This window comes from Nomia melanderi, chromosome 2 (genome assembly GCF_051020985.1).
Source record: "Nomia melanderi isolate GNS246 chromosome 2, iyNomMela1, whole genome shotgun sequence".
In the NCBI taxonomy this organism is placed as follows: Eukaryota; Metazoa; Arthropoda; class Insecta; order Hymenoptera; family Halictidae; genus Nomia; species Nomia melanderi.
In genome coordinates, this window is record NC_135000.1 from 17295040 (window position 1) to 17312426 (window position 17387).

The 17387-nt window shown below is 32.6% G+C and overlaps 1 protein-coding gene across 7 annotated transcripts in view; it reads right to left on the reverse strand.

Annotated features, from left to right (window-relative positions):
• Positions 1–17387, reverse strand: part of LOC116433584 (uncharacterized) — a 410336-nt gene that overhangs the window by 142228 nt on the left and 250721 nt on the right. For 6 of the 7 annotated variants that reach the window (XR_013001492.1, XM_076374507.1, XM_076374511.1 and 3 more), the window contains exons 3-4: positions 17122–17260; positions 2833–2982 (exon numbers count right to left, since the gene is read on the reverse strand). Coding sequence is in view for 6 of the 7 variants with exons in the window: in XM_076374507.1 (XP_076230622.1) it covers positions 2833–2982; positions 17122–17260 (289 nt within the window). In the remaining variant the exon portion in view is untranslated. The remainder of the gene's footprint in view (positions 1–2832; positions 2983–17121; positions 17261–17387) is intronic. The other variant, XM_076374508.1, reaches the window with a different exon arrangement.

Here is a 17387-nt window from a genome sequence, read left to right on the forward strand (position 1 = left end):
TGCAATGGAAATGACAGCTTTAACAATATATGACTAATCATCCAGCATTTGACGCCAATACTGCATTGATCAATCACGCGCGTGTCAATTGAGAAAAATCGTTCTATGTTCTGTGTCCATAAACAACCTTTTAACTGGATTGACAACATAAAAGAAAATTTTGATGTTGATTTCTGCAGAAATAAAAATTGGACGATAGGTTTCGTGTGAAAAATTTCTTCTTCGCGTAAATGACTTTTCGAATTAGACTGAAAAGTAAATTAATTTTACCAAATAAAATATTCATTTATGAAAGTTCCTTAATTATTATTTAAATTTAATATTATTTCATTATTGCATATTTGTTTATGATTTCTTTATATTCTTCTCCGATTATTTGATATTTTAATCACTCGTACAGCATATCTCAAATTGTATTTAAATATATTCATGTACTTTATGTCAGCATAATATATAGTATTCTGTTTATAAATTAGTAATTAATAAAAATTTGCTTACATTTTAAAATATACAAGGAAAAAATACAATAAGAATATCTTTCTCTATCGCGTTGCATCAAAAGAATAAAGAACAAAGAATTTCTCCTCATTTCTCGTTTAAAAATATAATAATTGTCTACTCCGCACTCATTTAGTATCATATAAAACTACAGTATTTATTAGCTCCAATAAATTCAACCAGAAACTAATTTTCCCTCATTGTGGCCTCTAGAATCTCGAAATGTGTCAGATGCAGGGGCCACTTACACTTGCCAACGTTATAGCAGTTTCCTTTGTGCAAACGACGAGCAGAACTATGTAATATGTTGTGCGACAAACACACATACAAGTCTAAACTGATTAAGATCAGATAAATTGAACGTGGAAGAAAGTGAATGAAGTCAAAGGTCAATTTACAGCGAGAATGTGACAAAGGACTTACTTTGAATTCAAAAGGATAATCAACATTTCAATTTCTTTTGCGAAGGGGAAATAACAATTACTATTTATAATTAGTTTTATCTACAATTACAAAAGTGAACTTCCTTTATAGCATTTTTTAGAGAAAGTTTATGAAACAGTATTCCAGTATTTGTAATTTTACGAAATTATCTTGTATCAAAATATTATGTTTTTCTTGAATGCAAATGCATCATTCTTGCATTAATTTTTCCAAGTAAGTTAGAATTTAAAGTTGTAGAGATTTGCTGGAGAGCGAATAAAAGAATCTTTTTGCGGGGAGTAATACGTGGCCAATGGTATTTCAATGTTCTCGAAGATGTCGTACTCATGAGAATACCGTCACGAAGGGGTTGGTCGTGACCCGAGCACTGTTTGGGTTCCTCGTAAAGAACTGTTGAAAATTCGGACGACTCGAATCGTTCGATAGAATACATAGAAAGAAATATGTGTTGACAATTTTCCTGTTTGGCAATTGAATTAACGAAAATATGCGACCCCAATGAAAAAATTAATAATTACAAAATTATATTAAGTATTTGAAACAGAAGATTCATAAATTTAGAAATTTGTGCGTCCCAATGTGAGAAATGATTTTTACTGACAAACATCTTGTTAATTATTCACTTTATTTTGTTTGTACAAAACAATTTTCAAGGTTTTACGTCTGACTATTAATATGTATTTCTACTCGTTAAAAACACCGGCGATTTATTTACAAATTTTATACTTCACAGATATTATTATTATTCAGAATAGAACAAGAAATGAATTAGCACACTACTTAATAAACTTCTGTGCTGCATTTAACTTTAAAAATAGAGGTAAACAATATGAAGACACGCGTGTTACAATTTATCCAATATTCATTTCAGTTTAATTCAAATTTTGCAAACTGATTTAGTGATAGTTGTATTTACAAATTAATCGAGAGCACGGACTACCATAAAATAATTTTATTACATATTTTTTACTATTTTCTTTTTAACTAAAATTACTTGCATACAGGTATTTTTTCTTTTTCACGTTATGTGCAGATTGACAAACTTTAAGTTGAATGATTCATTCAAAAGTTTATGATTTAAGTGTCCAATTTAGTTATAGATAGATCCTTAGGAAGATTAAAGTATTAACTTTTAGTGAATCGTTAATAAACTTCCTCTATGAACTCGAGTACTATTATTAAGATTAATACATATTCACACGTGCATCAAACCGTTGATTTATAAATAGTTAAAGAACCCGTAAATATGTAGCAGAAATATATTAGACATTTTCGATTGTATGTATACACAGTGATTGTTGATGTGTCGTTAAAGTGAAAAATGAAGTGCAACAGTTTAGTAGAACTAAAACTCGGAGTAGGTAACATGAATTCATACCGAACAAAGCATCCTGAAATTCATAAGTTGAGGTTATGTCGTATATTCTATGAGTGCTTTATTTAACCCGTCCATGAATGTTTACGCCCGCATAAATATTTAATGACCTAACTAACTTCCGATTACTTTTTGATGATTACTTTCTATAACTTCATCCTTCATAAGTCAAAGAAAATGACTAAGACCTTTTCTAAAGGTTTCTAATAAATCTGTTAATGACAGTGTAACTTAAATTATAATTATTAAATATCTATATTTAAATAATTAATATAAACCAGTCACAGAAATTGATAAATATATTGTTTTAAGTAGAAAACTGTAGCTTGACAATAATAGTAACAAAGACAAATTATCCGTATTATTAATTTATGAATAAATTATTGGTGTATATGATGTATAGAAAGTAATATGAAAAAAATTGAACTTTTAATTCTTGAATAACGAAAAATTAGTAATTTAATTATTTACAGCATCATAATACTAAGGTGACTGAAATTTGTTAATTTACTTACTTTCTTCTTTGACACCGCGTGGCTGTGGACACTGAAGTGATTCATGTTCCGTTCTACCGAACGACGCACTAAAAATGGCTACCCTTTGTCCAGGATAGCAAACAAGATTGATCACGTCGTTCTCGCAAGCAACCTTGCTCCTGAACTCATCTGAAACAAAGAAGAAATATTAAATTCACCGTTTCTATTTTTAACGTCGCATTAAATATAATTACATCTTCGAGGTACCATTTTAAAGAGTTGATTTCATTACCGATGCCGTTTTCTCAAAGGAATACTTTCGAAGTCGATCGAGAGTTCTCGACTTTCGTCGATACTTCAAACTAAATGTTTCGCTTCTAAAAAATGTCACATTTAATAAATTAATGGAAATATAGATACCTTAAATGAACATTACGAATATTCCTTAATTTATGTTGTTAGTTCGAAAGCTTAACAGTTTTCTACATATTTCCATCTTAACTGAATTGATTAATTTTATATATTAAAATGCTTCAAAGGAAGATGTGTCACATACTTTAATATTGTTACAATTACTATGTATTAATTCTATGTCTTTTTTATTACTAGTAGAACAGAAATTTATACTTGGATACAAATTGAAAAAAGATCAAAACATAAAAACGTGGATACGATACATTTCAAATTAAACGAAATTAAATTCATTTGGAAGAAACGAAAGATGTACACAAATATCATTTAAATTAACATTTTAATATAAATGTCGCTGAAAAGTGTCTTCGTGGCACAAAGGGTTAATAAAGTTCGAGCAGAATTAGTTGAATTATCATGAACTGTATAAAGCCAGAACCAAAAACGATCATGTTTCGCGTAGGTGTCTTTGTCTAAGTAAAACCTGAATCGTCTCGTTACAGTTTATAGTAACCAGAAGTTTCAGCGAACCTAACTGAATCTGGCGTCCCTTCCAGATGCCGATAATGCGTTTTTGCGATCGCGATCGCCGTGTTCCCGCATTGCGATTCTTGCCACAGCGATGGCCGCAGCATTCCTCGGATTTTCACCTGTTCTTGCGCGAGGTCGACGCACGAGTTACACATTCAACTAAATTCCACCACGAAATACGGGTTCCAAACGGTATCAGGAACTTTACAGAACGTTAGTGCGCATGTGGATTAAATTTATTATGCATTGTGTGTTGTAAATGTACAAGTTGAAAAACTATGCTCACGAATACATTGCGTTGCAAATTTTATGTGGTTAAAGCGAGCGTGAGTGCAAAAAATGCAACGATAGAAAAAAACTGGGAACTAAAAATGGGTTTTGTCTAATTTTACATTTTATAAAATTGAAAAGGAAGATAAAAACTGTAAATAACATTTATGTAATGTTTAAAAGATTAATAGCATATTATGCGTGCCTATTGGTTAAGAGCAATTGAAGACTATTTAGGAGAAGATTGAAATAATGAATATTAAGTAGGAGATATTCATTTTTCTCTTGTATTGAAGGTATCAGATTGAAAAGAAATAGTGTTTTGAAGATTTTCATTGTAATCAATATTCTTCAGTTATTGGATCATGATACCGAAATCTCCTTTGAAACAACCGAATTGTTGTAGCCAATAATTGCGGCGGACCCAGTAAATTATTGAGAAACGTCAAACGATCGAATAATAAGGAAGATAAATTGTGTGTATTATCTGGAGAAATAGAGCCACCATTCGGCGCGGATTTCGATAAACTGTGTAATTGAATCGTAAATAAGATGATTATCTCGGCTGTTCGAAATGCAAAACGTTTTCCTGCACATAGTGTTTGACAAAACTCCGCATTCTGCATACTGATCGTTAGTTACGTATTCCAAGTACATCTGCCGGGCGTTGTGTAGAGATTACGATAAAAGCTCATAAGTCTTAAACACAAATTACGTGGCAGTTACATTAATAACTGCGTCAAATATATAGAGTGATACACAAATAGGTAGTCGAATTTTGATATCATATTCTACTATTTACGTGAATGAAGGAAAATAATATAAACATAAGTTCTGAACTTCTTACCTTTTGAGATAAACTTGAGTTTGTTACATTGAACCGTGATATACAGATATAGGATATATGACTTTCCTCCCGTTTTTAAGATTCCTTTTTATATTTTTAAACAATTTTTGAAGTTTTACTTTTTCAGCTTTCTTAATAAAAACTTTTTAATTTTATGCGTCGTAAAAAGACGAAGACCCCTTTGAAAAAATTAAGAAAAATTTATTAGTACTTATAGTAACTTTTTACTACACACTATACACTTACTGGTCCATACCGTACATTTATGAATGATTATATGAGTTAAATTAGATTTTTCAATCATTTAAAAGAAAGATAAAAAATTCAATCAAACTTATTTACTGATTTACTTATCTCTTATTTGACAGCAGGGTATCAAAATCTTCGAAAGTCAATTCCTGAATGTTTCAATTGTTGAAAAGGCAAAAGGGATAAAAGAACTATCTCTACAGTCGGTCTGATATTCAACTGATAAGATTATTACGTCGTATTCCGTTGACTATAATAAATTTATTTGTTGATGCGGTCAACGAAACATGGACTAGATATATATGGGTATTGTTTCACCAACGGTGTAGTTTTCTCGCGGGTCATTCTCCGCCCTGGCCGCGACCTTTCGAGTTCTAGCGCGGGGGCCTCTTCTTATACGTGATACAAACCGCCTTTCCAGACGTGGCTCGTAAGTCACCAAGTGCACTTATACTCGAGACAAAGTGTTATGTCCTGCTTTATTGAGTTGCCGATTTACGGCAGCTTCTCTTCGCGGCCTTTCGAACTTCCTCCGTGGCTACGGCAACGCCCCAGAACGGTTTAAAGAAAAATTACGGAAACAGGCAGCTTTCGTGCTGCTTTCGAGGACAACGTTCGAGGACGCTGTAACGTGCAAGGAACATAAGGCCCAGTCTAGACTGAAAAGAACTGTTCGCGAACTACTTGCTGAGAAAAATAGTATGACATTTAGACTAGAGCTCGCTAGTTGATCGCAAGTACTCTAAGCAGATAACTTGCTGGCTAGACTGAGGAATATAGGTCTGATTCGTTAGTTCTAATCTTTCTTAAGGTACTAATTTGCTATTTGTCAATACGGTTATAGGTAACCAATCAAAGCTATAAGTAAAAATAGTATGACATTCAGACTGCAGCTCGCCAGTTTATCGCAAGTATTGTAGACAGATGACTTGACGCCTAGGTTAAAGAATGTGGGTTTAATTCGTCAGTTCTCATCTTTCCTATGATATTAATTTTCTATTCATCGATGCAGTTATAGGTAAGCAATCAAAGCTATAAACAGAATACACAGCGAACGACTCCTCTTGCCCGTGTGCCTCTTCGCTAGATATCAAGTCATTTCCTTAACATTTATACAATCGCCTGAGGAAAGAACTATAACTATAACCTTTTTCATTCATTTAAATATAATTGCACTCATCTAACAGACTTCATTAAAAATTATATTTTATAAAAGCGAGAAACGTATTTAATGAATTTCAAATATTTGCAGTTCAAGACTACTACATCGAAAAAGATAAACAAAATGAATGGTAATGCGTTGCTAAGAGAAAAGTGAGAGATCTCTCCATTTGGTTGGCTAAGGGTTAAGTAGTTGGTAACTTGTTCATTTGGTAGGAGAAACTGAGACAAACAGTTCTCGAGTTAATTGCTTCAACAGTTATGTTTCTAAACGAAAGAAACGAAATGTTATTATGTTTTCAATTGTTTTTATCGCGTGAGTCGATCACGTTATTATTCAATAGTATTTTGCACGTTTTCTCTAAATCTCTAAATAAACATGCCCAGAGACGATTCAAATTCGTCAACAGATCGTTTGATATACCACCTCCCAAGAGAACTGTTCGTGAGACGACTGTTCGCTGATCGCAAAACTGTCCACACTGCCGGCGAACATGTTTGGCAAGCTGCTTTCCGAACTGCTCGCGAACATCTATGTGGACCCGCCTCAACACGGACATGCGCGAGCCAGATTTTGACGGAGTCGTAATTTTTGTTTGCTGGTGTGGCGAATTGCGATTGAAGTTCATAAGTGTACAGGAATTACAGTAATTGGTCGGATGGACTACTAATTAGGATTAATAATACCATTAGCTATCCCGTGTCCCCATTAGCAAGCAGTTGTTTATTTTATTTTGTTGAAAGTGGTAGATAATGGCGTGTAGTGACCAAAAGGTTTAATGATCAGGTAATGAGACCATTAAATTACTAAAGAAATTTAAAAGCTGCTATCGAAATTTGTTACAATAATAAATTTGCAGCAAATCATTTAGTGAACGAACATTTGCCTCATATATTTTTAAAAGTGTGAAAAGATTTGATAAGTTGCTGAAAGTTACTATCGTAACCGAAATTATCTTTTTAAATTTTAGATAAAGCTGTCGTTATAAGTTTCTCGATGTTTACAGAGTTATAACTGACGCATTAAAATTATACGCATTAGAAATACAAATATAAATGTACTTATATCAAATAGTGAAAGCTATTAACTTCACGATATCATTTTCACAGCAATAACTTCCAGCATCATCCTAAAGCTCGCAATCGACAGAGGTGTAATGGAGAAATTGCAAAGAAAAATTTATCACTGTGTCAAAATTAAACATAACTTCTTCTCGAATTCCCAAGGTTTCTTCCTGCAAGGTAATACTAACTTCCCAACGAAATTTCAACGAAAGAAAAGACGATTCTGGAGTCGATGGAATGTGGCCATATGAAATTCAGAGGGTCTGGGAACGCTCACAATGCTAAAGAGAACTATCGAGCATGTAGCAACGAGGCTCATCAAAGCCAGGAGTGTCAATGGCTCGTGAAATTCCGCAGGAAGGCGGAACCGCCATCGGGAACTTCCTTATCGAGCAATGCTTCGAGCTAGACGTCCAGTCTGAAGCTTTAATTGGCAAGAAGATCTCGAAGAAAAAAAGGCGCAGTGGAACGGGTATAAGAGGTAATTCTCTCGACGCCAAGCACGCTCGACCACTCGAAGCGACAATGGACCCGGGGCTCGGAGCTTTTCCAGCAGACGGCTGCCTCTTCGATTGACCCACTTTCGATGGAATCTTCAGTTTTCGCGTACGTTCCATCAGGAACGTCTATAACCAGCATTCCCGTGTCACAGCGCGGGAGAACATAAAAGAAACAGAGAGATGATGGAATACGTGCGTACCGTTTTCACCTGATACGGGACTGCCTTTATCAAATTAATTGCTTTCCTTATGAATTACTGTTCCCGATACTCTTTGTGATATAGTTCAATTAACTTCTCGTTTTATGACTCACTTCGTAGCTATGTCGATTAGAGCTATTCACTTTGTCCCCATCGGCTTGACAGAGGAAAGAGAATATTTCTATCGATTATTAATATCTTTGTATCGAATGTCTATGTTCAATACAATCTAAAACTCGAATGGATAATTTTTGTATTTATTGTTTAGTGCCTATTTAAAGTCCGTAAAACGAGTTATATTTTAGGTTATAATTTGTGTTTTGGATTTATATGTAGAATTTATGGGTAACGAATTTTTCCAATATTTATGTGTTCTTATATTGAAGTAGATGTTTTTAGTCCTTAAATTCTATAATTTAATACAATTTATATAAATTTCTGCTTCTAAAATAGTATTACACAATCTCGCTGATTGCACGCTTTTTCCGATTGAGTAGCTGATCGTTGCTCCCTTCTTTATTTTTCAAAAAGCCTAGCAGCAGGGGTCTTTTCAGTAGTGGAGCTATGGGTCACTGATGGCTTCTTTTATCGGCCTATCCTGCATACGATAGAACGCACGAGGGACAGAGTATTAACGCCGCAATGGCGCACTTTTCTTTGAACCTACAAACGGCACATCAGAGCTTTTGAGATTCCAAGTGACACTTGCATTTTCATTACGTATAAAAGTACAAAACTTCAATTATCATAGGTATCTAGGTTAGAATGACAAAATTAAAATGTTCAAAGGAAATGGAAGAAATTACGTACTTACGATTGTTCCGAGATGGAGTAATGAAATTCAATATTTAATAAAAGAAATTATATACAGTAATATAAAATTAGTGAGAAAGAAACATGTAACGGATTTATATTTATAAGAAACATAATAATTATATAAAACAATATAATATATTAAACTGTAATAAATATAAATATGTAATGCATATATTAAAATGTTTAAATTTAATATTCTACGCGACCAGTACTTCTGTAGTTGAAAAATAAATGAAAAAAAATGATTGCTTTAAATTAGAATTATTGTGAACTTTATCAACTGTCACCTAATGCAAAGATTTTTTACGAGACAGAAGTGAGCTTATAAAATTAATCACTATTTTATACGACATATTGGCTCTATGAAAAAAAGAATATTTTATGGGCGACATGGAAGACCCCGATGAGACTATTCAGGATTAAAAATTGAGAGAGACATATCGTAATTCAGGTGTTTCGTATAGATCTGCACAACCATATTCCTGTCTTGTTCGCTCTCGGGCGCTCTCAATCACTTTCAATACTTCACGCTTTTAGCGCCGACGTAATTGGAGCAATCCTCCGGCCAATGAAATTTTACATCTCTGTGCCTAGCTTGCCCAGCTGCACGTTGTCCAGCCTGAATTATTTTTTCAAAATAACTTGGAACAAATGATTTATAACTCAGTTTTGCGTTGGAAATAGGATGAATAATCGAATAAAAAATTCAATATTGCATGAACACTGTTTTCTCCAATCTTTTTGGCATATTTCGGAACGATATCACGCAATGAATAAACTATATTAACAAATGGAAATGATAATAAATGTATACTGTTAATGCACTTTCCATAGACCAATCATAACTGTATATTTAACGAGCCCATTTACACTTGTCTATAGAAGGTAAAATAATATTCAGTTATTAATATTATATTCAATCTCATATCGCGCAGGATTATTTCATTCTAAAAGAGACATTAATCAAATGCGAATACCCAATCTTCTGTATAATGAAAACTTTAATCCCATTAAATTACAAACTTTAATTTGGAAATATGAAAGTGATTGAGTCGAGAAAACTTGAATAACATAGCAAGATTAAATAACTATAGGCATTAATCATAACTATTAATTATAACGATAAAATCAAAGCTTTGTCAACCGGCAGGAAATTATTATATATCCATAAATTAAAGCTTTGATTATTCGATCTACCTGTGACTAAGATGGTGCAGATAATAGAACAGTACAGTACCTTATTCAAAACAATTGTTACGAAGATTATTTTAAACAATCAACTACGTAGTTTGGATAATCGAGCAGTAAAACAAACGAAAAACGATGCATCACTGGTACAATCGAAAGTTTGAATAATCGAGATTTCACAGTACTGCATTGCAAAGAACGTCCCACAAGGGTGGAAGTAAGGGGAAGAAGGAGGAGCAGGAAACCACACTAATCCATAACGCCATGCATCAACGAGACGATTACATATTACACGTGTCACGTTACGTGTCAAAGCCAGCCGACACCTTACGCGTTGGCCGCAAATTCATTCGATAACGCACGTGCCACTTATTGCGCCGTCATGTGATAAGCTAAACATGTTTCGTACGACTGATTCATTTTTCTTTTAAACGAGGCACTCCTATCTCGTCTCCCTAGACGTTCCATAAGTTTCCGCGTGCTTCGTGCCAACGAAATGCATAAACATTTTCATGTGCAGAATACGAACGTCCACGTGAACACAGACTTTTATGGATGATCCTGGACTTCTGATCTCCGAAAGTGGAATAAAACAAAACGCGCCGAGCTCTGCGACGAGGATATTTATGTAAGATTTAAGGAATGCGGATGCTGTTCGGTGGTTTTATGTTGAAACGAAATATTTCGTTGTTACTTAACGATTTAAGCTCCAGAGAAAATGTGAGCTTCTGATGAACGTGGGATTCCTTTTTCTTCTAGTGAAATTGGTAACGATTAAGAAGTTCCGGTGAACGCAATTACGAAAGACATCGTAAAACAAGTTAAGGACCTTCTTACTGGGTTAATAGATCCGTGAGGTTTCAGAGAGAGTAAAATTGATATTGAATTTTTGTCGACTTGTTACTAATACTCAATTACGAACATTTAGCAATACTGTAATTTTAATGTGACTTATTATTAATTCGTTACGAATAATTTTATAACGAATATTAGTTTATTTTTTGTTTGAAATTATAAACAAGCTGAGACATCATTTATTATAGAATTGAAAAGTTTATGGTTATTAATTATTATTGTTGTTATTAACTCTATAAAACCATGCAAGTAATTCGTAGTCTAAGGTTTACCGTTTACATTATTTTAGAATATCTTGTAAAATCAAAAGGAAGATAATTCGTTAAGCTATGCTATGAAAAATATGCAGGTAATAAAATATGGATGAAAGGAAGATGTTTCAATCATTTTATCAAAGTATGTATTCCAGTAACTTAGACGAAAGAATGTATTTTATAATGTAAACTGTGTTCAACGTTTTGATGAACTTTTTGTATAGCTGGTTGCAGTTTTTGAACAATAAACGTGACTACCTATAGCAAGTATCTAGCATAGTGTACACGTGTAGAAAACGAAGCTGCAACTAGTGAAAAAATCCGTCGATATTGTTCTTCTGATATGAAACACAGGTCATGTACATACAAAACTTTCAATGCCATACACTGTGAAACTGTTAAACTTCAGAAGTAAATAGAAAGAACAATAGTAAGTATGATATAAATATTTGAAAACTGAGAATTACGATAAAAGAAAGTATATTGTTTATAGTAAACATTAGTAAATTGTAAAATTTGGTTTGTTAATTTTTCTAAGATTTTCAAGAAAATAAATGTATAATATATCATAAGAGTGTATTTACCAAGAGATCTACTTAAATGCAAATTGGTAACAATATAAGTATTCGTAGGTACTTTTGTAGAACGTTTACAATTTTCTACGGTTTTAGTCGGCTAAAAATTCTTTTCCTCGATCGCTACCTTCTTCCCGAGTTTCTTCTTCATCATGTTTAATCGCGAAGGTACGAGTTTTGTGCTCTATCCGGGGCACTTTACCTTTTGTTGAAAATTTTAATCCTAGCTGAATCACAATTTTATGCAGAAGCAGATGGTAAACTTTAGACGTCGGGAGACCAGCTTTTAACAAAAGAAAGGCCGAACTTAATAGAGACTTTTCTTCGTAACAGAACTTCTGACATGAAAATGTAAAATTTTGTTCGTTGTACTTGAAAAACAAGTACATTTGCATTCACATATTTTATTTTTAAGTAACGTACAATTAACGTTAGTGTAATTATCAACACGAAATTGACAGATTCCTCATTACGAATGATTCTCACAAAAATTATTTTTTATTCATTAATACATACTTTTACTCGAAAAATGATAGAGAATTTCATTTTCATAAAATGAAAATAAGATGCTATCTAGTAAACAATAATTAAAATTCCCGTTGAAAATCGCAGTTCTCTTTTGTTTTTCAATGTTCATGGTCGGAACAAAATTAACGTCTAACGAGCAACAATTTTTTTATGAAATCTCGCGGTTCCTCTAGCCTTTCAAATGTCATGTTTTTTACAGATTTGTGGTGCAAACATATTAGCGTGCTGTCGTGTAATTAAATTGTCCCCTCTAATTCCACACGCAGCCTTTTTTTCTGCAGACAGTCAATGATTAATCTAATCGTTGGATGATTAAACTTAATGACAATCATTCGCCGTCCAGCTGGCAACGGGGCGGTCGAAAACACTTCTGTTCGACGTCGTTTATTTAATTAAACGGCGATTCAGGGTGTCGAGCGCGCTGACATTAATCCGGCGAAAGCAATTTACACGCTTACGGCACGTAACGCGGATTTTCGTTCGTGTGCCTGCGCGTATCCGTGCCATCGATCCACGCGAATCCAGTTTCCGCTGGAAGATCGCGATCGATTTAATCGAACTTCGTCCAAGCGTGCCATTAATCGGACACGGTTCCACTGTTCTATGTGCAATGTGATGAAGTTCATGGAACATTTTTCCTGCCTTTCTACGCTGATAAAACGGGGTGTTATGTGTAGAATGCCTTTGGAAAGTTCCATATCACTTACAATTAGTTCGCCAGATAAAACATGGAATTTTTAATGGAAGATATATTGCAATAAATCTTCATAATATACGGAATATTGTTGTTTTAATTTTCAGTTTGGTGTTTGTATTATGATACATGAGTAATTAAAAGTAAATATTGTATTAAATAAATACGTAGAGAATTATTGAACAAAATGGTCAGCGTATAATTGAATGAAATTTAATTTAGTAGACGGGAATTCAGGATCTTTTAATTTCACTTAAAAATGCGACAAGACTTTCTGGTTGACCTAATGTTTTCAAATAAAATATACAGTTAAAATATACAGTTATTGAAAATAATGAAATTACAGTTGCTGATTTATATTTATATAAATGGAAATAACTTTTTCATTTATCAAACACACCTTTATGTGTGTAATATTAAATTGATTGCAAACTATGTTTACCTGAATATTTGAAAATTTAAGTACCCTGCTCATATTTAACATTGACTGAAAATTTTACATATGAAATAGGACAATTATAATATTGTACTAACAATAAATAGTTGACGGAAATGAGGAATTACATATGTATACGTCAACTCATTATTAACACTATTATATCACAATTAATAGTGAACCACAATCTGATACTCTGAACAATTTAATATCCTCAAGTGCGTTGCCTTAGTTCTGTTTGATTAATGCAGGTGTCACAGTTGAATGTCCTTTGAAATGGTTTAATTGTTTCATCACCAAGATAGCACCGGTAGTAATTAGTCGCACTAAAACTATGATGTATTTCGAGAGATTAAATTTCAAAAATTTATTAATAATACAATACAAAACAAAAGCTTGAAAAGTAATAAACATTAATTAAAGCTCGAATTATTAATAAAATAATTAGTATAATAAAATAAGTATAATAAAAATTTTCATTGATTTTAAATCAATGAATTTAAAATAGTAATCTAAAATGCGACAAATACGTATACTGAAAATATTAATTTCAACGATTATATAAGGCTTTATGAATTTTTTAAATTCGATAATTGAGAGATATTTTTGGAGTTATAAGAGAAATTCAGAAAATTATAGTTGATTAGGAGTGAAATAAAATAATTCAAAGTAATTCTAGTTGCACTATGGAAAATGAATGAAGTGTGCAATCACAGGGGTCGAAATATAAATAAAGTATTGATTGTTAAATTAATATTAGTGTCCCAAGGTTATCATTTACATTAAGTAGTTATCGATATTCAAATCACATGAAAACCACGCAGTACTCGAATACGTTAATTCACACTCGTGATAATTTATGTTAATCTGAACGATGTTACGCTCGTGAGTATTTAAATCAGCTTGCCAAACGAACAACTATTTATCGAATAATTCGTTTAGTAATTAACACGATGTAGTATGAATCCAATAAAAATCAAATACAAATATATTAGAGCCTTTTAATTGATAGAAAATTTATTCAGTCTTATATATTCAATAACATTTCTTCATCTAAACACACGTATTTATATAACGCATTAAACGTTCCAAAGTAATTTTTACAAAAACTATTTATCTCATATATAATTAACTTTCATACATTTATGAACATTTTAGACGATTTTAAACAAAAATCACGATTATAAGAAAAGATTTATATTGCAATTAATTATGAATTAAAATGAAAGAACTTTTTAAAATATTATTAATTACAAATTGGACGTCTTCTGTTACTAAGAAAATAAAAAATAAAATCAAAAGATTTTACAAACAAAAATAGATAAATAAAAAAGCAAATATGTTCATGAAAATATGCGACACTGCTTTTTGGCACTTAAAGGGTTAACGATTTTGATGCTCATCTGATAACGGAAGCACACGACAAATGATGTGATATACGTCGGGAGGAGTACACCGTGAAACAGAACAATCTGTTTATTGCACGGTCAGTAGATTATGCGTAGCGATGTCGCCATACGGATCCGTGCATCTACAATGCAACTACGACAACCTGTTGCAGTAACAAAGCTGAAGTAATTTTTTGCTAGAGGCTGTAGTAATTCTTTCCGTTTCCTATTTTACACTTCACAGGCATTCATGCCTATTACCGTAAACACATTATAGCCATCTTGCTATTTATTATACTTTTTTAATTCTGTTCATTATTCTACTACACGAAATACTGTTTTTATGACATGTACAAGGTGTCCTATTTTAATTTACAAATTCAATTATCTCCGGAACAATCCCTTCCTAAATTTAAACACGACCAAGCATTGCACAAAAATTTAAACTTTGCGTTACGTACATACGTTAAACAACCAGAATTACGTTTGCAGTTGAAACAGAATTAATGTTTGTAAATTCTAGTAATTGAATTAATAATATTGCTATACAACACTTCATTGATGTATACTAATATTTATTCAATTACGAGTATTATTAGCGAAACGTGGTTAAAAGGAGAATGATAACGTAAACCAAAAGTTATAATAAAAATTTCATGGAGCCACTTCATTGAATTGAATTCGTTTGAGATGAAGAAATGTTATCGTCCTCGAGTATTAGTTTTTCGTAAATCCGTTATGAAGTCACTAGACGTAAGGGATATTAACTTTTTCTCAAGCAAAAAGGTTGATGCAGAAGCCACTGAGTCCGCAAAAATTATTTTTATGGTACCCTCCTGTATTTTCTCGGTCGTACGGCACGATTATTTCGTCCTTTATTACAGGTCGTAAAGGGCAACTATTTTTCGTGATCAGCGGCAAAAACTGAACTCTCCAGAGCATAGGAATGCTAATATTAAGAAAAGTCGGCACACCAGAGCAAAAAATGGAACTTCGTTACTGTTATCTGTGTAAACCTCACGTGTGAATGGAAAAATAAACAGTAGATTCGCGTTAAAAACATTTCTCGCGTTTCGTTCCGAAGGAAAATGAACTTACCAGTTATCAGTAAGCCTAAATGAAATTTAAATTAACTATAGATTGAATTTAACTCACTTAGAACACATATTTCAATTTTTTCCTTCTATTTCTGGTCCAAATACCGTTTATTTTGTATTATAAATGTTATTCAGCGAGTTAAGTGGCGTAATAAACAATAAACACATTAAGTACTATAGACGTTTGTAATATCGTTACCAATTGTTTATCAAAGAAATAATTATTTTTAAATTTATGTGAAGGTAGATGTATCATCCAGAATTATAAATAATATATTTCATAATTCTATTTCTTTGTTCAAAAATATACAGAAACAGGAATATCTTGAACAATAATATCAAAATATAAATATAATGTATTATATTGTGTATGTAGCTTTTATTTCCATTTCCAGTTTTTTAGTTTCCAGATTTTTGTAAGTACAACGTGCTTGAAATAATGCTCATCAACAGAAACGTCCGCAAGAGTATCTCAAGTTTCCCAGTTATTTACTGTAACGCGAGCAAAGAATCTCCTCGAAGCCACATCAATATCTGTGGTTTCCGCAGGGCCTCCAAACTGGGCTAATGTTCAACGACCTCGCAAAAAGGCATCGATAAGTGCTACGGGGAAAAACGATTTCGCTGGGAAAAGAGACTTCGAGCTGTGCTCGCATGCCCACTTCGGAAGACATCGTGGTCATTCTTACTGCATCTTCTTGCCCTTACAATCGGTAGAGCTTTGTTTCCTTCAGTACTTGGGTCACTTAGTAGTTGTCGATTCAATTTTTAGTCTAAAAGTGTTTAACCATCTCATAAATGGTACACTGAAAGCTCAATTCTATATATAATAACATAAAAGATGTAACTATCTTTATTTGATACAATTGTTATCACATTTTGATATGAATCATCGACATACTTGATTGTAATGAAAAGATATTTGTCGTGCTTTTAAAATAAGAATAAAGGTGGAATGTTTATTTATTCATACACTTTATGTTTGCGAGCATATATGTTAATTTTAATCAATTATGTTAATTGTATTATGTGTATCAATAAATTCAATGTGTTTCTAATAATAACACAGTACAGTTTTAATCGTTCGAAAGTATTTTAGGATCAAATTTTATGGAAAATAGAGTATTATTTATTGATATCTTTACAATCACCATATTTACTCATAACCAAATTAAAATAGGGAATTGATTGAAAATTATTTTAGTTATGATTTAAAAAGAATTTATTGATACATTTATTAAGTAAAGAAGAGTGATTACTTACAAGGACGGCATTGATAGGCGACCTCGATATACTTTGGGAGCCCAGGACACGGATCTCCCTGAAAGGTCTTCGGACTGGTATTAAACTTGCACTGTCTCTTCTTCTGACAAACCTCCACCACCGTCTGCAACAGTGAGTACTAATGCGTCATTCAGATGACCCGCTCACTTTATGACGAACTTTGATGATAATATAACTTAAAGAAGTAACAAAACATAAGTATGGAAATTTTAAACAATTCTCTTTACAATTAATAATCAATAATT